This window comes from Ovis canadensis, chromosome 8 (assembly GCF_042477335.2).
Source record: "Ovis canadensis isolate MfBH-ARS-UI-01 breed Bighorn chromosome 8, ARS-UI_OviCan_v2, whole genome shotgun sequence".
In the NCBI taxonomy this organism is placed as follows: Eukaryota; Metazoa; Chordata; class Mammalia; order Artiodactyla; family Bovidae; genus Ovis; species Ovis canadensis.
Genome location: NC_091252.1, coordinates 94,323,117 through 94,348,975, shown reverse-complemented (window position 1 = coordinate 94,348,975; position 25,859 = coordinate 94,323,117). Strand labels below are relative to the sequence as shown.

Sequence of the window (25,859 nt, the reverse complement as noted above, 5' to 3'; positions counted from 1 at the left end):
GGGTCTGCAAAGAGTTGGACATGACTGAGCAACTGAATTGAACTAATATATATGATTATATATGATATTCTTATAATTTAATGTCCCTTTATTTCTCCTTGCATCACAGTAATGATACTGAATTATTGTTGTTGGGCAAGGTAAATTATATTTTACATGAATTTCAATTCCAGATAGTAAAAGGTGAGCTACAAAATATTTCCTATAAAGAGTGAGCATTGGGTCTTTGGGGTTTAAGAACCACTGAAATTGAGGATCCAATGATTTCTCAGGTTATTTACAAATTAAACTGTGTGTATCATTCTCTTGTGCACTTTTTCCACGTATAATTGTGATTTAGAGGATGGAATGGGGAAAATAGAGAACTGGTTGGTTGTTTTTGTTGTTTTAAGTTGTGCTGGGCTTTTAACTTGATCGTGAATTTGCTTGTGCAATTCCAGGTCTGACTTCCAGGTTAACATTGCTCAGTGTTTCTCTTTCAATAGCAATTATCCAAATTATTTCAACTGCATCTTTTCAGTCCTCTTGAACAAAATCTGGAGCTCTGTCTGTACTTTATTCCTGTTATGCTGGCATTTAAATTTCTCGAAGTTTTACAGCAACAGCCAAATCAGAGATTTTACTCTGTAGTCCATGTTCCAAATCACTCAAGATCAAATTCACTAAAACTCTTCTTAGCCTATAGTCTATTTATCCAAGACAAGGTGTCCCCAGACTTACGACGATTTACTTATTTTTTAAATTATTTGTCTATTTGTTTATTTGTAGTGAACTCTTCCTAGTCAACAGAGGTTTCTAGGGTGACAGAGTTAATTAGCAAGTCGCATGGGCCCACTGGAGAAGGAAATGGCAACCCACTCCAGTGTTCTTGTCTGGAGAATCCCAGGGACAGCGGAGCCTGGTGGGCTGCCGTCTATGGGGTCGCACAGAGTCGGACACGACTGAAGCGACTTAACAGCAACAGCATGGGTCCATGGTAAATACCAAGAAAGTCAGAAAATCCCGAAAATATTTTCTTGGTAAATACCAAGAAAGCATTCCATCCACCTGGTGGCCTAGCAAGCTTAAGGTCCATCTTTAGGGATTCCATTTCCAGTCACCTATGCTAGCAGGGAACTAGAAGCCACACTGGCTTATTTTTCATATTATTCAAAACAGGGGTAACACAAACATGCTTCTCTCTTGCAGGCTTTTGATTTCTTGGATGAGTTGAAATGGAGATGGTCAAAGAATTCCATGAAATCTATGCAAATCAGTTGGCATGTTCCTTGATGGAGTGAGGGGTGAGCATGGCGTCTATAACACATAGTGCTAACAGGGACAAGTGGGCCCGAGTCTGGCTGTGCCCACCGACATGAGGGGCCCAGCGGGCACTATGGTGAGTCAGAGGCAGGCTGGCGACAGGACAGGACAGGAGGATGTTCATGGCTGAGCCTGGGCAGAGAAGTGGAGTTGGTCTGAGAAAGGACAGGACATCTCTGGAGTGGGGGACAGGCCACTGAACACGACTGAGGCAGGAATGCGTCCTTCCTCTCCCAGGACAGGAGCCCAGGTCCCCACCGCCTATTAACAAATTCTAAACTATGAGCAAGGTCTTTCTCACCCTCCTTGATCTGGCCTCCTCCGACTTCTGCATCCTCAGTTCCCATAGAACGCCCCAATGCTCCCGCAGCAAACACATTCGAGACGGTTCCCTGGACACCCCGTGTACTCTTCTCTTTCCACACAGTCGCTCCTGCTCTTCCCTGTCCCTACCAGGATCTAATTTACTCGGAGGCAGTGAGGGGAATGGAGTTTGAAGCTGGGCAAGTTAGCAAGTCCCCTGGGATTTAATTTCCTTGGCTGTAAAGTAGAGGGAGGTGGCTCAGACAGTAAAAGAGTCTGCCTGCAATGCAGGAGACCTGGGTTTGACCCCTGGGTTGGGAAGATCCCCTGGAGCAAGATACGGCAACCCACTGCAGTATTCTTGCCTGGAGAATCCCATGGACAGAGAGGCCTGGCAGATTACAGTCCATGGGGATGCAAAGAGTTGGACATGACTGAGCGACTAACACTTTCACTTTCGAACTGGATAGCATTACAGGATCCACTTCTTAGAGTCACTGTGAGCATTAAATGTGCTTATGCATGTAAAGTACTCTTTTGGGGGCTGTGCCATGCAGCATGTGGGATCTTAGTTCCTCGGCCAGGGATTGAACCCGTGTCCCCTGCATTGCGAGTACACAGCCTAAACCACTTGACTACCAGGGAAGTCCCAACACAGAAAATACTTAGATCACAGTGGAAAGCATATTATAAACAACCCACTGACACATGTTAACTGTGGTAGTAGTAACAGTATCGATAGGGACAGAGTAAAGGGACAAAGTAGGTGATTAAATAGTTAATCCCACTAGGGGACTGTAGGTAGAAAAACTATGGGAGACCCCCCCCCCCCTTACTAAAACCAATAGTAAGCTAATGGTTACTCAAGAAAGCAGGTTTACTCAACCACAAAACCAAGCAGGCTTGCTTAGCAACAAAATCGTGCAACAGAAGCATGAGGCATGTCCCCAAACAATAAAACAATGGTGGGATGAGACCCACATCCTGCCCAGTGAGCTCAGTAGAACACACGCTCCGCACACATAAAAAACAATCATTTGTGGACACAGCTTGACCATGTAGGGACAAGAAAAACCCCCTGCTCAATCTGGAGGAGGAGCTGATGATGGAAACACAACATCTACTCAAGAAAGACAAAGAAGCCCTTCTCCCCCTCCCTACGTTTCCTTTGATTATAAAAATGTTTAAGCCACTATATACTCAGGACATGGTACCCCCTTGCCCACTCTCTTGTAAGCCTTGTAAGTATCCTGTTCTAATAAATCACTTCTTATCTATCACTTTGGGCTTCTCAGGTGGTGCTAGTGGTAAAGAACCTGCCTGCCATGCAAGAGACATAAGAGGTGTGAGTTCAATTCCTGGGTCGGGAAGATCCCCTGGAGGAGGGCACGGCAACCCACTCCAGTATTCTCACCTGGAGAATCCCATGGACAGAGGAGCCTGGCAGGCTACAGTCCATGGGGTCACAAAGAGCCAGACAGAAATGAAGCTCTTAGCGCACACACACATCTACCACTTTGCCTCTTGCTGAATTCTTTCTGTGCTGAGGCATAAAGGAGAAGAGCTCTTCGGAGTCCCCTGAAACACCACCTAACGGTTTCATCATCAGCATCGTCATTCATTGTTAATCTTCCAGGTCAATTAGCCGCTAATTCAGGAACCTTCTCATAATTTTCAAGCACAATTAACTGCTCCTTCATCATGCCCCCTTCTCCTCCGTATATTTCTCTATCACGACTCTGACTTCTCTCTGATTCAAGTGTCCTTCCAGTGGTGACACTGGTTCTTAGCGATCCCTCATCACCCAGCAAATAGGTCCTCACTGTTTGGCTGGAGTTGAGAAACACAGTGACTATTGTGACACGTGGGTTTGCTTGCAAAGCAGGAAGCACGTATTCAAGTCGGAAGGAAGGATCATAGTCAGGTGAGCGAGCTGCACGCATCTCAGAAAGCTCCAGGCTTCAGAAATCTGGAAAGCATCTGAAAATCTGAGGTCATTTCAGCATCTGAGAAGCATACTAAAAAGTGTTTTGTTTTAATGATCTCATGCAGAAATTCACAATCTCCCAGACCCGGTTTTTCTGCGATAATATTTAGTCACTCTCTCACATACCCAGTGAATTCTGAAACTGTGTTTTGGTTGCAAACACTGGCATCAGCTTCTGTCTTCACCCACATGGAGCTGTCTAGCCCCCAATCTCCTTTCTCGATTGCATTTTTGTGATTTTGTAATGGTGACTGCCTTTGTTCTACAGCATCCCACCATACCAATCAGTCTAATTTTTCTTAACAATTAAAAAATAAATAAAACCTACAGTGTATTGCCACTCTGAAGGAAAAAGTCCCCCAGAGCCACCTGGGGAAGCACTGCACAGCCAACCATCCCATCTCAGCGTCAGTTCAGGTGTCGGACAACCTGGGATCAAACCCTAGATCTGGAGTTATCTCAGTACAGTCCGAGAGCAACGGCTGGAGTAAAGCAAGCAGGAATTGGAAGCAGTCCTTCTGATCACCGTCCTCCCCTTCAGGAAGGCCCCAGAGCAGGACTGAAGCCTCTTTTCTGGGATCGATAGGGACACACACAGCAGAGGTGGGGGCCCCTCCTAAACCCAGCTCGGGACTTCAGTCCACACGTTTCCATCTCCTCTGTAGCCAGTCATGCCGCATCCCAGTGGAACTCTGCATCCAGACAAATGCATTTAGGTGGTGGTGATCGGTGTACTGACTCACAGCACTGATTTCATTGGACTTCTGTGAACCCCTCGGGTGCCAGGGAGTGAGGACATCAAATTAGCAGAAGCCCCTCTCTGCAATTGAAAAGCTCGCATTCCAGCCAGGGAGTGGGAAGGTGAACAAATAAGCGACAACTTGACAGGGTGAGTAAAAAGACTCAAGGATCTGCAGAAGAGAATGCTCAGGGGAAGGCGGGATTCGCTACTCGTGGAGAGAGCAGAAATGGCTGGTGGTGGGGGGCAGTGTGTGGGAAAGACATTCCGAAGGGGAACGTGAGGGACCCCTCCTTTGCCAGAGAAATGGAACATCTGATTGTGTGAATTCTGAAACCACGCTTGCTCTTTTTTTCCCCTCCGCCTAACAGCCAAGATTGACTTCGGCTTTTCAGAGCTGACGAGGGGAAGAAAAGTACAAGAAATGTGAAACCTGGGGGCGAGTAGGAGAAAGGGGGACGGGAAAGGAAACGCTCTTTATCTGCAGGCTCTTCCATCTAATGGTCATCTGTGAGCAGCTGGTCATCGGATCAAAGGAACGGGGGCATCAACCACCCCCACGCCCCCACCCCCACGCCCCCACCCCCACCCGTGAAGGAGAGGAGACGCTTCGATCAGGCGAGGCGCCTGCGTGTGAACACTGTCATCTCCGGCCAGACTTTCAACTCAAGCTAGAGGTCGAGCCCAGCGCTGAAGCCTCAGCCAAGCCCCTGCTCTCAGCCCGGCTCCAGAGCCAGCACCCCCCGCTGCTGTGTTTTACCACAGCTATTTCCTTGAGAAGCTGCAGTTTGCTTTTTTCTTCTGAATATGGCCACAGTACTTTCTACCTAGAATGCAGGGGAAAGGTGAGCGGCTCCACAGACCCCGCTGATCCATCTGAAAGTGTCATCTCTCTTTTTAGCTCGTGGAGTGTCCTCACAGGCGTCCACAACAGCTGCAGGGACCGCTGGTTCGTCCACACTAAGGACGCAGGTGAAGGCAGGGTGGTGCTCACAGGCTTGACGGATTCCTTCTTACAAAGGCGAGAAGATTCACCTGGTGTCCCTCAGGAATGGCATGGGAATGGAGATGAGCCTTTAGAAACTCTTTATGTCTCTGGTCTCTGAGCCAGAAGTGGATTTTCTCAGAAGCCAGTGACCTCGGACTTCAGACCTCACCTGCCAGGCCCTGGACTTGACCTTGTATTAGCATCTGTTTCCTTAAAGAAGGCTCCAGGTGTCATATAAGCTTCAGGTCCCTCAAAACTCTGTCCTTAATATATGACATTGTGCATATGTGGGCTTAAGTCTAGAAAACTTGACATCTAAACCGAGACAGGAGAGGGCTGGAAGTCTCTTCTGGAAAGGCCCCCACCACTCACGGTGGAGTCTAGGCTTTCTCATTCACATAGATACCTTGCCACCAAAAAAAAAACCCAAGTGCTTTTTCAGAATCAAAGCTAAACACTGCAATAGAAACCCATGATATTTCAGACTTAAACTTGATCTTTTCTCGTGAAGGGATAAAGAAATGAGAACTGATATTAATACCTTGTTCTTTACATGAGGTAGTACTCATAATAGTTGCTGTAATTTCTGTTGTACCAACCCCTACTATTTATTTACCATTTACTCTGGACCAGAAGACTTGACACATTCTTTGCGCGAACAGTCTCAGTCCTCGTTACAGCCTTATGCCATCAAGACACCCATTTTACTGATGAGCAGAGTGAGGCTTGCAACAATTAAGTAACTTACCTAAACTCACAATCTAATCTGGGTCTGTTTAACTCCAAAGCCTTATGCTTTGTTTAGACAGAAAAGTTAAGAATTTAGAGTCTTCTACTGTCTTGGATAAATAATCTTTTTTCATACCAGTTCTAACTTCTTAGTAGATATTTGGGCTTCCCAGGTAGCACTAGTGGTCAAGAAGCTGCCCACCGATGCAGGAGATGTGGGTTCAGTCCCTGGATTAGGAAATCCCCTGGAGGAGGGCATGGCAACCCACTCTAGTTATTTTTGCCTGGAGAGTCCCATGGACAAAGGAGCCTGGCGGGCTATAGTCCATGGGGTCACAAGAGTCGAACACAACTGAAGCGACTTAGCAGAGTAAGATACTTAACCGCTAACATGTATTTTCTTCCCATAATCTCTCCTTTTGACAAGAAGTTCTATTCCGGGGCTAAAGAAGCTGAATTGCAAGACATTTAAATTAGACTCCAGCTAACTTAATTAAAAATTTTTTTGAATTATATTTATGGTCCACCTCCAGACTAGAGATTATAGGGGATGAAAAAAATCGGAATCTGTGAAGTAAACGCAGAGCAAAATAGTAATAAACTGTATGTATAAGAATGTACAGGCCAAAAAGGAAACCAAATGACGCTCATCACTGCCTTTGAAAAAATTCACACCATACAGCTTTGGGAGAGTGTTTTTCAGTGTGGATTGTTTCTTAATTAACTCTAAAGTATTCCTCCATTCCATTTAAATCATTCTTAGCCTACGGTCACAATGTATACTATTCAATGAAATGACAAGTCATCCTTTGTCTAATTTCTCATTGCTGTTCTTCCCCACCTTTTCAAAGTCATCAGTGTAAGAGAAGTTATATTAACTGTAACCTCTACCCACCCCACCCTTCAAACAACCCACCACAAGGGCTGGACTCGGATGCTCAGCCTACCTTTGCCTCAGCTTCAAGAGAGGAGACCAGGGGAGCTCGCTCTGGGGAAGGAAGTCAAGCTTTCTTCGAGTTAGAACCACTGACGTGCTTCTCTTTCCTTCCGGTGGGCTGGGCGGGCGCTGAGAGCCTCTGTGGCTATCAGCTCCACGTCACCAAGGATCCCGGGGACAAAGCCACCTGGAACCACACCCAGGCGCTCTTGAAGGCCAACAGTTTACGTTTTTAGCTGGAGGAAAGACCACGCTATGCTACCGCAGTGTTTCACTCAAGCAAGGAAACCCCCAAGGAAACTGGAGGCTTCAGTTAGTCAAATGTTCCCACCTTTGCGAGAGGCTTCTCACTGACCTCAAGTGTAAATGACTGTGTCATCACAGCTCAAAGAGCAGCTGTTAACTCAAGAGTCAACTTATAACAAGACTGGCCTGGACTTTTGGGGGTAAATTGCATAGAAGCATAGCGTACATAGGGGGCTTCCCAGGTGGCGCTGGTGGTAAAGAACCCGCCTGCCAATGCAGGAGACACAAGAGATGTGGGTTCGATCCCTGGGTTGGGAAAATCCCCTGCAGGAGGGCACGGCAACCCACTCCAGTATTCTTGCCTGGAGAATCCCATAGACAGAGGAGCCTGACGGGATATAGCTCATGGGTTTGCAAACAGTCAGGCATGACTGAGCGACAGAGCACACACACAGCGTACACATGGAATATGACACAGATCATAAGAACAGCTGGATAAATTCTCCCTAAGTGAATTCATCCCTATCGAGAAAAGAATTTTGAGCAGCGTCTCTGGAGCTGCTCTGAATGACAAAATGTGTGCCCTTATGAGCAGCACCTTCCTAACCAGCACTCACACCACCATCCCCCGGACTTCCCTCCCCCTCAGTGACTCTGGAGTCAGGCTGCCCCATCCACCTGGTCCCAGCGTGGAGAAGACATGGGGCAGAGCCATAGCAAAGCTGCAATGGTCATGGATGTGAGCGACAAATACACCTCCGTTGTCATCACCCACCTAGAGTCTAGGGTCATTTGTTTCTGCAGCTCTAACCATGCCTATGCTGACTGGTGCAGTGTGCGCATGACTTCATATACACAGAACAGATACACTATTTCATAACCATCACAGCATGAAGATCAGCCAGTCAAGGACTTCCCTGGTGATCCCGTGGTTAAAGCTTTGTGTTTCCAATGCAGGGGGCATAGGTTTGATCCCTGGGTGGGGAACTAAGATCCCACATGCTGCATGGTGTAGCAAATAAATACTTCACTAAAAAAAAAAAAAAAGAAAGAAAGAAAATCAGCCACTGCGCCCTGAGTTATCCTTTAGTTGTTGGGTCTTGGGGATGAGGGGTGGGGGCCAGGACGGGAGGAAGAGAGACCCAGGGGGTTCAGAGCAACAGCCACTCGCCGTTGGTACAGAGGCGTTTCAGTCCCACTGTGCCTGTGTTTCGCAGATGGCAGCAGACCTAAACACAGGCATTTCTTAGCTCTTCTCGTGAGCACGTGATTTCTCAGCACAGGATTCTCACCTTTGATGTGTGTTAGACCCAAGTCTATTTTCTTCTCCATTATAACATTACAGTCCTCAGACTAGAGTGTTTTGCAACTGCTGTCTTCATCATCATATGTATCATCATTATTAGTGACTTGGCATGACTCCACTGTACATCTCAGTAACACACCCCTAACCTCAGGAAAAGGAAGGAAAACCTCGAACATACACAGGATAAGATTTGGATGGCAAAGGGCTGCAGAGCCCAGACAACACCAGGAGACACAGCTGTGGCTGTGGATATCATTTGTTGAGGTGACACGGCTAGGATTATTAGGCTCACACTTGCTAAATAAGGCATTGACAATACCAATCCTTATTTCCAAAGAGTGTATTTAAGAGAGTCCACTCGAAAGAAAGAAAGCACACAATACCTGCCAACCTATGGCTAAGCCCCAAATTGAAAAACAAACCCAAGATCCAATCCACTGACTGCACAAAAACTTAACATTATTCTAAAGTACGGCTGAGAACGGGAGATTCATGAGCAGTTCTGAGTCAGTGTGTTTATACTCCAGGACTTCTGATGGACTCTTGGCAGAGCAGAAGTGCTAGTCACCTGCCAGCTGCCACGGTGATTTTAAATTCCTTAGCCCTAACAAAGTGTGCATCAACTGGGCAGACCATAACACTTGCACTGCGTTTTCCCAAGCACTGCAACATCGCTGAGCCTAGAGAATTCAAGTCCTCGCACTGACAGAAATCCGATTTTCAAATTTTTCCATAGAGGCCATATCCTAGTCAACTCTGCAGCTTCCACTGAAGCTCACAGATTGCCAGAAAGTGAGTACTCACTGCATGCGTGCTAAGTGAACACACAGCCCTGAAGATAAACGGACCAACTCGTCCATTTCTGGGGCAGACTCAATATAACTATGACGTGTATTAAGATCCCTGAATGAATATTCTTTGACAGTTAAAACTGGAGAGTGGGACCAATGCAGATACGATGACGTCATATCAAGTTTTTAAACAGTTCACATTCACGTGTTTTCTGTTGATTTATGCACATGCTGGTGACTTTCAGTCACAATAGAACTTAAGATGGAGTAGGAAATGGCAACCCACTCCAGTATACTTGCCTGGAGAATCCCATGGACAGAGGAGCCTGGAGGGCCACAGTCCATGAGGCTGCAGATTTGGGGATGACTGAGCGCACACATTATACTGTCCATGTGATTCAAAAGCATTATCAAGGCCGTATCCCAGCAGCCCTTCAGGAAGTTCACTTGAATCAGGAAATTCTTAAAAGGCTGTGGAACAATTTAGAAAAGAGGTCTCAAACCTCACTCAGAACCTGTCCGCTCCTGCTTTGCACGTAATTTAGCTAGTGGGCCTACGGGGCCTCCCTATGGAAGCAGAAGAAAATCAGAAGAGGGAAAAGGCCCCTGCCTGGCTAAAGAGGGCAGAGCCGCTGAGGAGCTGGAACTGGGCAGGTGGGGTCAAGTGACCAAGAAGGACACCTAAAAAGAGATCTTGGGATCTCAGGAGAAGCTAGATGTGGGGAAGACAAAACACAGAAATGGCAGGCTTAGCATCCCGTGTAGACTGAGGCTTGAGGCTGAAACACTGGGAAAAGTGAGTGGAAGCCAGAATCGGAGAAGCAGAAACCAGGTGTGAGAGAGCAGCCTGTCGCCACCCAGCAGGTCCTCTCGGTCAGGTCAGGTGTCCAGGGCAAGGCAGCCTTGTGTCTTTCACCCTCCCCTCTCCCCTTCCCCACAAATCAGGAAGGTGATTGCCTTTTCCTCCACTCCCAGTCTGCAACTGGGTAGGAAGCAGAACTAATGTGTGGGAAAATCATTCTTTTAACACCTTTTAATTGTGTGCTTACCACAGGCCAGGTACAATTGATGACCACAGGCCAGGTACAATTGATGGGGCAGGGGATCCATTAGTGAATCAATTGGATTTCTGCCAGCATGGAACTTAGCTTTTATAGCGTAGAAACAAGGGTTGCAGATGAACTGAATGTGGGTGCTGCAGCTTAATTCTGCAAAGTGTCAGGGTCCGGTGGTCAAACCCTTCCTAGGAGGATGGGAAGTGGTTTTTAGCTACTGGGCTTTGGAGAGGGTGTGGTAAAAACAACAGAAAATGTAGCCCCCAAAGTCAAAGGTTTTAACCTCAGATCATGTGCCAGCTGATACATCTATCCCAGCCCTTCTTGGAGAGCTGCTGAGAATTACCCAGGGCAACCACTAATTTTTATAAATTCGCTTGTCTACAAGTTAAAGGTATGCCTAGATCATTCTGGTTAAGGCTGCCAGGAAGTGTGCAGCATTTTACATATTCTACCTTATTTAATGGTACTTGAAGGGGGAAAAAAAATTATATGCAAAACCTACTTCCCCAAAGGTAAGCTTCGTTCAAATCTAAAGTTTCCTAATTCTGGAACCCCCAAGGGGGCTGCAAACAATATCTCAGACAGCCCGTCATGTTCCGAAATCACTTTACAATTTGTTACTAGGTGTCCAAACCCACTTGCTTGTTCAAAGGAATCCAACAGAGTACAAACTTCAGGGAGGAGCCGGGACAGCCCTTCCCCTCCCGGCCTGACTTTTTCCAGTTTGTTTTGTTTTAGCTAAGGCTGTTGGAGGAGACTCTTGAGAGTCCCTTGGACAGCAAGGCGATTCAACCAGTCAGTCCCAAAGGAAATCAGTCCTGAATATTCATTTGAAGGGCGGATGCTGAAGGTGAACCTCCCATCGTCTGGCCACCTGATGCGAAGAACTGACTCACTGGAAAAGATCCTGATGCTGGGAAAGAATGAAGGCGGGAGGAGAAAGGGACCACAGAGGATGAGATGGTTTGGTGGCATCACCGACTCAATGGGCATGAGTTTTGAGTAAACTCCACTGAGTTGTTGATGGACAGGGAGGCCTGGCGTGCTGCAGTCCATGGGGTCGCAGAGAGTCGGACACGACTGAGCGATTGAACTGAACTGTCCAGGGAGCTGCCGGGACACCCTGGTGGAGGGAAGGTGTCCCCGAGGAGACGCGCGTCTCCCTGACGGCGGGAGGAGAGGCGGGTCCCATCCCGCGGGCACTGCGGGTGCCCCGGGGAGCACGAGCCCGAGGGACAGGGCGGTGCCCTGGAGGAGGCGGGGCGCGAGCGCGGGGGCGCGGTCTGGGCGCGGGGGCGGGGGCTGAGCGCGCCTGCGCAGCGTGCGCCACTTGGGGAGGCGGTGGCGACGCGCGGGCGGCAAGATGGAAGACTACCAGGCCGCCGAGGAGGTAACGCCCGGTGGGCTACAGGACGGGCGGGGACGGGCGGGGGCAGCCAGGGCCGTGTGCGGGCGCCCGGGCTGCCTCTGGGCCTGGGCGGTGGCCCTTCCCGGCGCCCCGCCGACAGCTTCGGGGTGACCCACTGCCTGGCGGACTCCGGGCGTCTTCGCCCTGCCCGGGGGCCGGGGGCGCGGAGGGGGCGCGCCTCCCGTCGTTCCTCCGGGAGCGGGCTCCGCAGGCCCGGACGCCTTCCTCCGGGGGCGCAACATCCCCCGGGGATCGCCTCTGCCGCGCCCCCGGCCCCCCGCGCCCGCGGCCCTCCGCGCCCCCGACCCCCCGCGCCCCCGAACCCCTGCGTCCCCGGACCCCCTGCGTCCCCGGACCCCCTGCGTCTCCCGGTCCCCTGCGTCCCCCGACCCCGGCCGTCACTCGCGCCCTTTACTCCGAGCGCAGACCCCTGCCCAGGCAGATGGGGGAGCTGAAGGCCGCGTGTGCGTCTGCCGGCTGATGTTTGCGAGTCTCCAGAGTGACATGCACACCTGACCCGCACCCCCAGTTACAGCTCCCCAAGGGGCCCCCAGTCCTGGACCGCTGCTGCTCTGGCCGCGGGCAGCAGGCAGACGCGCCCGCGAGAACCTGCCTTTTTGTCTTGGGTTCCTCTCCTGCTCTCCACGCTGTGCACACGCCCACCGTGGCCACCGTCACTCACATTTCATTTTAGAAGACAGTCCGATAGCTCCGATTTTGGTGGGATGGTGGGGCGGGTAGTCATTGCCCCATTGAAGAAGTCGGGTAAAGCATACAGCTGTTTGCCAGGCAGAAGGTATTCACTGTAACAACGTGTGCTGTGTCCTGGCTTTCCTTCCGTCTGACGAGCATTCAGGGAATGATAGCTGATGGCTGTTGCTCTCACAGAATAGTTGCCCCTTTTCTTCTCGCTAAATAGTTCTGGTTGAAGTACAAATAAATGGAGCCCTGTGTATTAGGCAGCCTTCCCAACCAGCACGAACCTTCTATGATAGTGTCACCATCAGTGTCCGAAGGGTGGTAGCAACCTAGGGAATGTTCAGGGAGAAGCCACAGTTCAGGAGCAGGTGGCCAGGGAACAGCTTTTCCCTGTCAACTGCAGTCATTGGAGAATGGCTTGTATTACAGGAATTATTGAGTAACTTTGAGGAAGGAAATATAGAGGAAGTCCTTTAAACCGGAGTTTTTAATACTCTGCCTTCTCATTCTGGCCCTCACCAAGGAGGTGGCTCAGTGACTTCCTTATTCCAGATCTCAACTGCATATCTGAGAAATGAAGGGGCTGAACAGAATGGTGTGTGTTTTACATAAGATAAAGCCCTGGAGGCTGGACCATGACTGTCTTCTCTCTAGTAGGCCTGCCTTCCCTGTTTACTGACCTACAGTAACAGACCTGACCCCCACGTCTGCTGACTTCACGTGGACACCTAACTTCACGTGGACACTGGCATCTTTGTAACTCTGCTCCGTTCATCTTTCCTGCAGAAGCTGAAACTGCCAGTGGATTCTGTACAACTGCTGTACTTTCCACTAAAAGTCCACTGAAATGCCCCTCACCCTTTCTCATATTTTAACCGCATGGAAGCTCACACAGGGACTTTCTTGTATGGTTTAGAACCACTGAGGCCTCTTGGAAGGGTCTTTTAAACTTGGAGAAGTAATTTAAGATACTACAGAGTTTCGTTACCTTGGTGAGCTGGCTTTGTCTCCAGGCATGACTTCTGAGTACAGTGGGTGAGGGGCTTCAGGCAGTCAGCTCCTGACTCTCCTGCAGAGGAAGGGGCATCGCTGGAACTGGGCTTCGTGGTCAGCAGCCCAGTGGGGGAGAATACTCCCTGCCCACCTCTCTGCCTTTGTCCCACCAGGATGCACTGGGGCTGAGGGCTGGGGCTGCCCCCTGGAAAGCGCTCACAGAGCTCAGGAAATGAGGTTCCTGGACTCAGGGGACCTTGTACCCATTCAGATGCACCCCATGTAAAAAGAAAGAAAACCACTAAAACTCTGACTGCTGGCAGCCCACCTCCCAGTTCATCTTGACATACTGGCTGAGAACCCCCATGCCTTCAGCTGACTGTATAGTCCTGAAGCCGGACACAGTTGAGAAGGAAAATATTAACCAGAAATAGGAAAGTCATTGTAAATTTTACCACTAAGAGTGGTTTCAAAATCCAAAACGTCTTAAGTTTCAAACCTCCTGATTAGTTTACATTAGGAAAAGAGTTAATTCATACAAAAGTCAAGTAACTCATTGAACTTCCATATTTGTTAATGATCCTCGCAGCCGGCTGAAATGGATGGACAGGTTGAGATCTAAAGTGAACTTAGTCTTATGGGTCATGGCATAATTAAAAAAAAAACAAAAAACCTTGAAACTGTATACGTGTACCCTGAGTCTCCTGCCTCTCACTAGCTTTGTGGTCCTCAGAGCTACTTAATGTTTTCCTCAGTAAAATGAACAGCCTGGTTAGATTATTTTTAAGGTCTTCATTTCTAAATTATATTCATTACCTAAATTTGCATTAATCACTGCAGTGGGAAAGGATCTTTTAAATCAATCGGGCTTGACTAATTTTTTCCCTTACAGACTGCTTTTGTTGTTGATGAAGTGAGCAACATCGTAAAGGAGGTAAGAGGAGAAGTGCTTCTTTTTTGAATGTTTGATTAATGGCTTATATGAGTGAAAATAATGTGTTTTAAATACTATCTTGGAGTTGTTTCAGCTGAGCCTGTGTTTTGGCATTTCAAATAACAGTTGTTACTTCAATGAATATCTAAATAAGAATTACTCCCATATTATGTAAATTATATATTTTGAATGAGACAGGAGGTTTTATATACTGGCATTATTATTGACTGTCACTAAGGCTTGGTTCTATAACCTTTTAGCATAAAAGACTCATGATATACAAATAAATACTTCTAATGTTTAATGGAGAGTGAATATTAAAAAATTGAACAACTTCTAGTCACTCAAGACCTGTTGCTACACTTGGGGCTCATTTTTTTTCTTTACATTCCTAAACCATCCACTCTATTGACCGTGGTACCCCCTTTAGATGATAGGAATGGGCTCGTTCATTCAAAAATACATGTCAAGGGTGCGTGCAGGGGACTGACGCCCAGAGAGGTTACAAAATGGGGAGGGGAGGGCAGACATTTATCAGATAATCACACTGCATTCCTCATGTGCTACTGTGAGGGATTAACCCATCTAGTGAGCTCAGAGCTGGGATCTGGAGGAAACAGAAGAGGAGGGTTCCTGTGTGTGTTGTGCTTAGTTGCTCAGTTGTTTCTGACTCTTTGTGACCCCACGGACTGTAGCCCGCCAGGCTTTTCTGTCCGTGGGGATTTTCCAGGCGAGAATACTGGAGAGGATTGCTATGCCCTCCTTCAGGGGGTCTTCCTAATCCAGGGATCTAAGCCAGATCTTTCAAATTGCAGGCGGATTCTTTACCAGCTGAGCTACCGGGGCAGCCGCAAACGTAGGGTTCAGTTCAGTTGAGTCGCTCAGTCGTGTCCAACTCTTTGTGACCCCATGAATCGCAGCACGCCAGGCCTCCCTGTCCATCACCAACTCCCGGAGTTCACTCAGACTCACGTCCATCGAGTCAGTGATGCCATCCAGCCATCTCATCCTCTGTCGTCCCCTTCTCCTCCTGCCCCCAGTCCCTCCCAGCATCAGAGTCTTTTCCAATGAGTCAACTCTTCGCATGACGTGGCCAAAGTACTGGAGTTTCAGCTTTAGCGTCATTCCTTCCAAAGAAATCCCAGGGCTGATCTCCCTCAGAATGGACTGGTTGGATCTCCTTGCAGTCCAAGGGACTTTCAGGAGTCTTTTCCAGCACCACAGTTCAAAAGCATCAATTCTTCAGCACTCAGCCTTCTTCACAGTCCAACTCTCACATCCATACATGACCACTGGAAAAACCATAGCCTTGACTAGACGGACCTTAGTCGGCAAAGTAATGTCTCTGCTTTTGAATATGCTATCTAGGTTGGTCATAACTTTTCTTCCAAGGAGTAAGCGTCTTTTAATTTCATGGCTGCAGTCACCATCTGCAGTGAGTTTGGATCCCCAAAAAATAAAGTCTGACACTGTTTCCACGGTTTCCCCATCTATTTCCCATGGAGTGATGGGACCAGAGGCCATGATCTTCGTTTTCTGAATGTTGAGCTTTAAGCCAACTTTTTCGCTCTCCTCTTCACTTTCAAGAGGCTTTTTGGGTTAACTTAGTGAAAAGAGGGGAACAGATATTCCAGACTGAACAAGTGCAAGGGCCCTGTGGTAAGGAATGTCCTGGTATGTCTGAGGGATTTGTAGGGAGGTGGGGGTGTCTGGACTAGTGCGGGGCACTGGGGAGAGCGCCGGGGCAGGACCAAGGCCAGAAACAGTTTTCCTGGTCGGTTGTTTCCCCAGACCCCTGTACCTTGAGCACATAGTGAAGCTGGTGGCTCAAAGACAGTCATTAGATGATCAGTTGAACAATACCATTTGAAGTTTTCTATATGATTTGGAGTTGACTTTAATGCAAACTGTTGTTAATGCAAGTTATTGACAAATGCCAGAGTGATTAAAGAACTCCAACCTATTTTTGTGAACATCATCAAAAAGCAAAGTGATTAAAAGGCGAAGTGATCTTGTTCTGCCATATACAGTATTCCACACGAGGCATCATTTTCTAGTTGCTTTGCAGGATCTATAACACTCTGCTTTTCATTGTTTTTCAAACTACAGTGTTTCTTAGGAACACAGTGGGGAGCAGGAAGGTGGGTTAGTTTCACTAGAACTGTGAGAAGTGGAGTTGGTTTGTTAGGAAGTCTCCTTGGGTCTCACCTGTTTTCTGCAGTCTTTGACTTGGTTGCCATGGTTTTTCCTGTGGTCATGTATGGATGTGAGAGTTGGACTGTGAAGAAGGCTGAGCGCTGAAGAATTGATGCTTTTGAACTGTGGTGTTGGAGAAAACTCTTGAGAGTCCCTTGGACTGCAAGGAGATCCAACCAGTCCATTCTGAAGATCAGCCCTGGGATTTCTTTGGAAGGAAAGATGCTAAAGCTGAAACTCTAGTACTTTGGCCACGTCATGCGAAGAGTTGACTCATTGGAAAAGACTCTGACGCTGGGAGGGATTGGGAGCAGGAGGAGAAGGGGACGACAGAGGATGAGATGGCTGGATGGCGTCACTGACTCGATGGACGTGAATCTGAGTGAACTCCGGGAGTTGGTGATGGACAGGGAGGCCTGGCGTGCTGCGATTCATGGGGTTGCAAAGAGTCAGACACGACTGAGCCACTGAACTGAACTGAACTGAACTGACTTGGTTGCCAGGCAGCAAGTTTGATACAACTGCAGTCAGAGCTTCCCAGTCTCCCTGGAAGCACAAGTAACATTGCAGTCAGCGTTCCTTTCTCGTTGATCACCCGATCACTCAACTTCAGCAGCTTTTTCTGCCCCTGGGCAGTAGGTTAATTCCGTGCTCTAGCTATTGTTAAGTACTGCATAGTAAACTTGGATGGGTCCAAAATTCTAGGAAGGTTTTCCTCCCTCCCTGAAAAACAGTGAATTCCAAAGTGAATGTGGAAAGAATGGCTAGAGTTAGTGGTTTAGCTTGAGCACAGCCCCCATGTTGACAGAGCTGCTCGCTCAGCCATGTCCAACTCATTGTGACCCCACGGACTTGCCTGCCAGGCTCCTCTGTCCATGGGATTATCCCAGCAGGAATACTAGAATGGGTCGCTATTTCCTCCTCCAGAGGATCTTTCCGACCCAGAGGTTGAACCTGAGTCTCCTGTACTTCCTGCATTGGCAACTGGATTCTTTACCACCGAGCCATCTGGGAAGCCCTATTTGACAAAGCTGAGCCCAGACCTGTTAATACCTTTGTCCCCTGAAACCAGGACAGGCATCAGGATAAAAGGCCCAGAAAATCATAGAATAGGAATATTCTCACTACCAACTTCACCAAGAGGTGAGGCCAGGGATCATGTGTATTCCTGAATAACCCCTGAAGCACACAGCATGAACCGTCCCAGAATACAACGCAGAAGAGAAAACAAGGAATTTCATAATAAAAAAATGTGTCACAAGCTTAAATAAGGTTTTGGAATAGATAGAGCAGTTCTTTAGTTTTCTGAAAAACATACTTCTGTGATAACATTACCAGAAAATGCTGAATAAAGGAAGTATTTGTAAACACATGATTATCTGGATAGGTTTGTACATTGTTGATTATACAACCCACAGATTCCTCTATCTACTGTACTTTTAAGAAAGCAATAGGCAAAGGGAAGTATTTTCTAACTACAGTGGGAAGAAAATGCATTGCTTATCTCTAGATAATTAATCACAACAGCAAACATTAAATTCAGTCAAAATGTTTAAAAAATTTGACAGATGCTATATAATTACATATTTTTAAAAAATGAATAACGAGGGCTTTCCTGATGGCTCAGTGATAAAGAGTCGGCCTGCGAGTTCAGGAGACAGGTTCGATCCCTTATCTGGGACGATCCCATATGCCAAGGAGCAGCCATGCCCGGGTGCCACAGCTGTTGAGCTTCTGCTCTAGCGCCCGGGAGCCAGAGTAGCTGAGCCCACGTGCCACAAGGAGAGAAGCAGTGAAAAGTCCAAGCACCGAAACTAGAGAGTAGCCCCCTCTCGTCCCACCTAGAGGAGAAGCCCGTGCAGCAGCGAAGACCCAGCACAGCCAAAGACAGACAAACATTTAAAATGAATGAAGGGGCTTCTTGATAGCCCAGTGATTAAGGATCTGCCTGCCATTGCCGGGGACACGGGTTCGATCCCTGGTTGGGGAACTTAGATCCCATGTGCCATGGAGTAACTAGACCCACCCGCTGCAACAAAGATCCCAAGTGCTGCGACTAAGATCCAGTGCAGCCAAAAATTTAAAGATGATAATAAAAGTGAAAGATAAAGCATTCGAATGGGATATGATACAGTTAAAAGGTCTGTCTACAAAGGAGTACTCATGGTTCCCAACAAGCTTACTTTCACCTTATGCAGAGTGTAACTTAGCAGGTCGTAGGGCGCAGTGCTCACTGCGCTGCCCTCAGGAGCGGCCGGAAGGGGTGCTGTGCTGACAGTGACCGGCTGTGCTCTGTCTTCCAGGCCATAGAAAGTGCCATCGGTGGCAACGCCTATCAGCACAGCAAAGTCAATCAGTGGACCACAAACGTAGTGGAACAGACCTTAAGCCAGCTCACCAAGCTGGGGAAGCCATTTAAGTACATCGGTAACGCACCTTTGCTTCTGGTTGATGGTGGTGGTGGTTCTTTAAGTACTGCTGAGAGGGAGTGTGGGAGAGGAGACAGCAGAGGCGGTTTCTGGAGGAGCATGTCACCGGCCTGTGCACACCCACCTGGGCCGCGTGGCTGTGGGAACGACTGCGGACCACGTCCCTGGACGTCACAGCACTTCAAATCCGCTGCTTTTAGAGTAAGCGCGTGGTGAGGTGTCAGCTTCCTAGGACCAGGCGCTCTACCCCTACAATCATTTTCATTTTGAACGTCAGCCACGTGATCTACTACACATATGAGGACAGAGAAGAATGTGTGTTGCCAAGTAGATTCCTCTAATAAAAGTTTGTTTTTCTGTAGTGACCTGTGTGATCATGCAGAAGAACGGAGCCGGCCTGCACACGGCAAGCTCGTGCTTCTGGGACAGCTCCACTGACGGTAGGTTTTCCTTCCCCGGAAGGCTTGTCCCCGGCACGTCCCCAAGGGACCCTGCTGCCACCTAGACTATTCAAAGCCGTGTTCTAGGCAATGTGTGTTGGTTGTTGCATGTCTTTGAATGCATTATTTATTAGAGTCACCTTTCAAAACGTTTTATAGAAGAGACGGGCCGACCTTCTTTGTTGGCTACAGAGAGTTGAGTCCTGAGTGTTTGGCCTGATCCTGAGAACTTGGAAGGCCCAGCTCTTCGGGTTTTCAGGGCGGCCTGCCTCCTTCCCCCTGCAGGGAGCTGCACCGTGCGCTGGGAGAACAAGACCATGTACTGCATTGTCAGCGCCTTCGGACTGTCCATCTGACAGCCCCGCCCCGCCCCCTCCACCGCACCCCTTCCCTCCCATCTTCTAACCACCAGCCGGCTATTCAGCGATCACCTTTCTCATCCTAAGTGTGTTTTTGTGGCACTCTCAACATGTAGAGAAAAGAAACAACCACACTGCTCTCTGTGACCTGCACACCAAGTCAGAGGCGTTGTCATCACAGGTAGTCTGGAGCCTGTCCTGCCACTTGTCTTAACTCTGAATGTTTCTTCTCAAAGGTGCTAAAAGCCGAAGTCTGCTAGTGTGAAACTTTCTCTACTCTCTGAAATGATTCAAATACACTAATTTTCCATGCTTTGTACTTTTTGTTAGAATAATAAATTATTCCAATTTAAAGTGTGTGTTCTTCATTGTCTAAATAGTATCACAGGTGGATTCTCCATATTTAGCTTCTGGCTTTAGAATCGAACTGTAAAAAGAGCAGGAAAGGCTGCAGCTCTGCTTTGGTTCTCTCCAGTACAGTGAGTGTGCTGACTGGCCCCCCGGGGGCTGGGGGCTCTTGGCTGCTCTGCGGTGTCCTGGTTGGATTTCTGCCCCGAGCATCAGTCACTCTTCACTCTCAGATCCTTCCTCTTCTGGAGCTTCAGGGGCAGGAAGTGGGCAGGCTGGACTGTCCTTTTAGCCAAAGGACCTGAAGCCACACTCGCGGCCCGCGCCCGACCCGCAACACCGCAGCTTCTACGCGTCAGTCGTTCAGCAGCAATCACAACGAACACGTGTTAGTACTTCACTGCTTACGCGGTGTTTTCACAGTGACTTATTTGGGTCCACAATTATTAGCCCATTAACAAGTCAGAAAAAGGTGTTGAGAGGTTATCTGATTTAAAGTTACATGGGGGGGGGGGGCCCAAACCCTGGTCTTAACTCGCCTTCAGGGCTCACGTTTACACGACAGTAGACACACCTCTGCATCACCTGCTGAATTGGAAAAAGCCCTGCTCTCGTCCCTAAAGTGCCTAAACGGTCACCTTAACGCCACACGCAAAGAGGAAGCCACTGTACATAAACAGGATCAAATATTAACAGTGTGCTAACATCCACCACAATGGTAGTAAAAGGCTAAAGATTCACACGATTTGAAGAAAAACCAGAGAAACAGTCTCAATGAAGCCACTCCCACAGTGTGAATCTGCCGTAAATAAACATTTATTGACTTCTGATTACAGTGATCGTTCTGTGACCCAGGGTAGTGTGCTCGCTGACGCACTTCCAAGGTCTAATATTCAGCTCTAGCTTTCCCATTGAGCCTAAGATTTAGAGTTGTTTTATTTTACAAACATTTACAGTCCTTTTGTAAAAAGGCAGTTTTCAGTAGCAGAAAATCCTGTTTCATAGTCTGGCAATACATTCCTGGGTCCTACATCCAGTCCTCAACGAGATGTCCCTTTTCATCACCCCTTCTCTAAGCGTCAGTGTTTCTACCTGTGAAGGGGATTCCAGGAAATAAGCTACTGACCACGTCATAACATACTGAATGTTAACTCTACCTTGAGTAAACAGTTCACAGAATACTTGAGGCTGGTGACATCTGTCCTGTAACCTGCCCATTTAGCAAGCTGGCTTCACATACTGAATCTGAACTTTTACTGCAATCTGTAATTATGTACAGGAACAATCTTACAAACCTTGAATATATTTTATATATCTCCTTCTTTAGCCTTTCAAATGGGGCTTAAGAGAGAAAACTGCATCACTGTGCTGCTTTAATGATTTAATAATAAATCAAGCGGACCTTTATCCTCATGGATAATGAAGCTCTCTCTAGGGAAACCGAAAGGCCTGTGGTCATCTTCCAGGTTCCCCAGACTAGACCAGTATAAAAAATCATCCCCAAGATGATGTTATTCATGCCATTACCATGGAAGAACTAAAGTCAGCCCTTTGGATTTTTAATTTTAGTTTATAGTACTCTGATAACCCTCCAAGACCAAAAAAATAATTTTCTTGCTACCATCTAAGGTTGCTGGCAGACTTTAGTGTTATAACCTAGTACCTATAGCACATGCTAAATGCTATATACTTGAAGCACATTTTTACATGGAAGATGTAATATGTTGACATATATGATACACCAGAGAAGATAAATTGAAAATGCATGATTTAATAAAGAACCATTTCCCCCAAAGTACTTTCTTTTATAACTTCCTTGTTCCCAACCTAGTTACAGAAAGTTAATAAATACTCCCTTATTTTTCATTTCACTGACCTGATGCTATCAAGAATCAACGTACGAAGATCAATCATCAGTTAACAGTTACACTACAGGACAAGTTGTAAAAATGCCTAAATGTGTACAGCTAAATGCCTCAGATACTTTACAATTACTGATAAAAACATTCCAAATTATGGACAGTTATAATAATTAAAATTTGTAAACTATAACATACTAGGATACATTAATCAGCACAAGTAACTTTTCATCAGTTTACATAAAATTACTTATAGTGAGTCTTAACAGAAGTAAGTTTGGTAACAAAAAAATTTTAATACCTCTGAATATACAGAATCAAAAAAAGAATCACATCATTGCAGATGTAAAAACCATGTAAACTTGAATTACCCTTGCACCAACACAACTGTCTGAATTCAAACTTTCTTATTTACAGGGTTTTAAAAACAAATATAAATGGAATCCATATTAAAGGTACGTTAAATTAAGAAAAGTACGAAGTCATAATAAATAGTCTTTCATGAAGCTCTCTAAGGCCCCGGCGCTACCTGAAGTGGACTATCGTTTGAGCTCTGCATGGTAGCTGGAGAGCTGATGCACAGATGGAGACAGTGGAGGTGCTGTTTGCAGGGTGGAACAATCATGTCCCTACCTGCTGTGTCTGCCCAGATGGTAGGCATCAGGATGTCTGCAGTGCTCACAGGTGAACCGTTCAAGAGATGAGTGTGCACGCCAGAGGAAAGGCAGAGGAGACAGCTCCACCTCCCACACTTGGCCTTGACAGAAAGGAGCTGGGGGTCTCCAGGGCCTTCTCCTGGATTCAGCAGCTCCAGACAGCACTTACGCAGAACAGTTCACCCATTTACCTGACGACCGTGTAAGGCTCACAGGGCAGGAATGATTCCCCACAAGTTACCTTCTCCCCAGAGATGTTCTTCCATAAACCATCTAAAAATGTGTTACCTTCTTGCACCTAGTTTCCAAATGTGAAGCTGAAGAAGTTTTTGGCAATAACGAATCTGTAGTATTGTTATCAGTCACTTGTTTAGCTTTTATTGGGGGGGAAAAAAAAAAAAGCTCTACAGGAATATCGTCCTTAACAGAGCTACTCCTGCTCACTGGAATTTCATGGGTACCCTCCTCCCACCCCACCCACAAGGGCCTCCATCCATATTCACGATGTAAGGCTCACAGGCCTCTAAAGACTCTTGACAGTGAGACCCTTCCCTGTCAACCGGAGCTGACGACCTGTCAATCCTTAAGGAACCCTGTCGAACCCTCTTCAGAACTCCCGAGACCCTGGCTCTGCTTTGGTGGCAGTCTTCACCTCGAACCTGCCCACCCAGCCTCCCTCGCCCCCTCAACAGCCTGCGGGGAAGGAACGCCCTCGTGGGGCAGCCTCAGAAACGGGCTTCCCTCTGAAGGGTCGACAACTGGTGCCACGGGGCAGGGGAGAAAGGAAGCGAGAAGGGGGAACGCCACCATGCTGCGGGCCACATTCACAAAGGCCTTCCGGGAACTCAAAATCAGCAAACTTTTTTTTAAAGCACGTAATTCTCTCTACTAAGAACAGGAATGATTTCTTAACATTGAAAACAGCTTGTCTTTCATCATCTGGAATCTCTGAAAAAATTATTTGGCTGTCTTAAAATTTTTTGTCAGGGCCTCTCTTCCCAAATAAATGCCGTCAGTGTGACGGTAAATTTAGGCCCAACATTTAAATTAGCCCTCAGTTTTGGTTTTCCTTTCAAACGTGTAAATGAATGAGGGCCAGGGCATCTCTGCGCGTCAGACGCATCCGGGGAAGGCAGGCCGGGGCGCGCTCGCAGCGGCGGGCGGCCGGGCCTCAGTCGCTCTCGGAGCCCTCCTTGTACTGGGCCCGGATGGCCTGGCCGTTCTGCAGGGGCATCTCTTCATAGTCACTCCTGTCACGGAAGAGACCTCTGACACCCCGGGCTCCGACAGCGCGGACTTCTCTCCACGCCGCGGCGCGAGAGCCCGGCCCCTGCTGGCTCGCCCCATCCCTCTCACCGCCTCCCCCTCCTCCAGCCCCTCGACGGCCAGGGCCCGCCGCCCAGAACCATGTGCGCAGATGCCCAGCAGGAAGGCACGAGGCCCCTCCTGAGCACAAAAAACCGGGGGTCGCAGACACGCCCGGGTGGACCGAAAGGGATGATACCGTGAACAGCGCCTCAGAAGGCTCGCCAGCCTCCTCAGTGAACGCGCAGAGGCAGGCTGAGTGCTTCCCGCGGGACAGAGAGCGGGATATAACTTACCCATAGATCACGTCGTCATCCGAGTCGTTGAGCATGGAGAAGGCGGGGTTGTCCTTCAGCTGCGACTCTGAAAACCAACAAGCATTGTTGTGTCATTAGCCGGGAGAGGCCGGGTGCTGTCCTAGGAAAAGAATGAGGGTCGGAGAGAGCTGGATTCCTGTCCTGCCTCCACCGGTTATGGCTGCTGTTGAGCTAGACAGGTGGTTCCAAGTCCTGGCGGAGGATGTGCTCACCCACAGGCCAGGACAGCGCGGGGAGGCTTGGTGGGAGCCTGAGGGGCCTGAGCCCCCTGGAGGAGACCGAGAGCCAGCTGCCCCACCCCCTGGAATCCCCCAGGGCCTCACGAGAGCCAGGCCACCCTCCTACCTGGGGCCTGAGCTAGCCCCCGGTGCCGGTCCATCACCGCGGACGGGAGCACCGCACGCCGCCAGGGCCTCGGGCATGTGCTGGGAACTCCTCCACGGACAGCCTGTGGCCGGGGCGCGCCAAGTGCTGCCTGGGCTCCAGAGAGCTCGCCCCCTTCTCATCCCGGGGCGGGAGGGCTGCTGGGTTTGCTTTTTGGTTTGGTCCCTGGGGAGGTGGGCTGGGGGTACACAGGGCTTTCTTCTGATGGTCGGGGCACTCGTGTTGTACAGATCATTTCAGGGCACCAGGGCGGTGGCCGGGGCGGGGGGGCGTCATGATGCTGGTGTCAGGGCCCACCGACTCGCTTGGTTCTCGCATGAGGGGCTGTAATGACAAAGAACCTGCTGGGCTCCACCTGCGGCTCGGGGCTCACAGTGAGCGCCCACCTGGTCTCCCTGCTCCAGAGCAGGTTCTGCAGCCACGGCGCCCTGCCAAGGGGAGGTGGGCAGGGGGTCAGGGGCAGCTTACCATACAGGGCGTTCTTCGAGGGCGAGTACACAAAGGCCAAAGTGTAGAGGTAAAAGTTCAACAAGCCGTAGAAAGACAAGAATTCAGCTGGTGGCAGCAGTCAAGGGAAGCAGCAGGCCCAGACATGGTCTCCTTGGTCCTGTTAGCTGGCCCCGCCCCCAACCAGCTAGGCCCTTGGGGGTCCATGCCCAGACATCAGGGCGCCACAGGGTAGGTCCAGCCAGAGGTCACGGTAACCTTCCCGGGGCAGCTGGAACCCCCAGGTGAGCTGTGCCCTCTCCTATCCGTGGCAGGACCTGCTGCCATCAAGGCACACACAACGGTGGGAAGGCCACACAGGTATGGGTGAGTCAACGGTGAAATGCCCTGGAAACAAGACTCTCAAACTGGTCTTTCTTAGTCTTTTCTGAATTACAGACCCTTTAGAGCATCTGATAAAGCTTGGTGTGAGATTCAGTTACTGAACTGTGAACAATCATGCGTTGACTCCAAGGATGTAAGAGGCCCCACAGAAAGAACCCAAGACATCCAGGGTGAACCCCAAAGTGTCCCCTGATGGATGCCACCACTAAGAGCGGAGAGGGGAGCACACAGCTGACCTGGGCACGCATCTGAAAGGGGGGGTCACTACTGAGCAACGAGGCCTCAGGGATCGCAGGAGCCCTGCCCTGAGGCACC

At 48.7% G+C, this 25,859-nt stretch overlaps 3 protein-coding genes across 31 annotated transcripts in view; 1 reads left to right on the top strand and 2 right to left on the bottom strand.

The window, feature by feature from the left end:
- The window catches only part of SYTL3 (synaptotagmin like 3), a 98,002-nt gene extending 84,930 nt beyond the window's left edge, over nt 1-13,072 (bottom strand). For 7 of the 28 annotated variants that reach the window (XM_069598807.1, XM_069598814.1, XM_069598812.1 and 4 more), the window contains exon 1: nt 6,996-7,093. The gene's annotated coding sequence lies outside the window, so the exon portion shown is untranslated. Of the gene's footprint in view, nt 1-6,995; nt 7,314-8,402; nt 8,593-12,407 lie in introns of those variants that run through there. The other 21 variants (XM_069598829.1, XM_069598821.1, XM_069598833.1 and 18 more) reach the window with 15 other exon arrangements.
- DYNLT1 (dynein light chain Tctex-type 1) lies at nt 11,289-20,198 on the top strand. Of its 2 annotated transcripts, none has more exons than XM_069598841.1 (5): nt 11,289-11,776; nt 14,379-14,420; nt 18,920-19,043; nt 19,408-19,485; nt 19,645-20,198. In XM_069598841.1, the coding sequence occupies exons 1-5, from the start codon at nt 11,750-11,752 to the stop codon at nt 19,683-19,685; spliced, it is 312 nt and encodes a 103-aa protein (XP_069454942.1). In that variant the 5' UTR covers nt 11,289-11,749; the 3' UTR covers nt 19,686-20,198. The 2 variants fall into 2 exon arrangements, with proteins under 2 accessions (XP_069454942.1, XP_069454941.1); XM_069598840.1 differs by having other exon boundaries at nt 11,291-11,776; nt 19,771-20,198.
- A 794-nt stretch (nt 20,199-20,992) lies between these two features.
- Nucleotides 20,993-25,859, bottom strand: part of TMEM181 (transmembrane protein 181) — a 45,489-nt gene continuing 40,622 nt past the window's right edge. The window contains exons 15-17 of the mRNA XM_069598838.1: nt 25,182-25,271; nt 24,309-24,375; nt 20,993-23,957 (exon numbers count right to left, since the gene is read on the bottom strand). Coding sequence (XP_069454939.1) covers nt 23,879-23,957; nt 24,309-24,375; nt 25,182-25,271 — 236 coding nt within the window. The 3' untranslated portion in view covers nt 20,993-23,878. The remainder of the gene's footprint in view (nt 23,958-24,308; nt 24,376-25,181; nt 25,272-25,859) is intronic.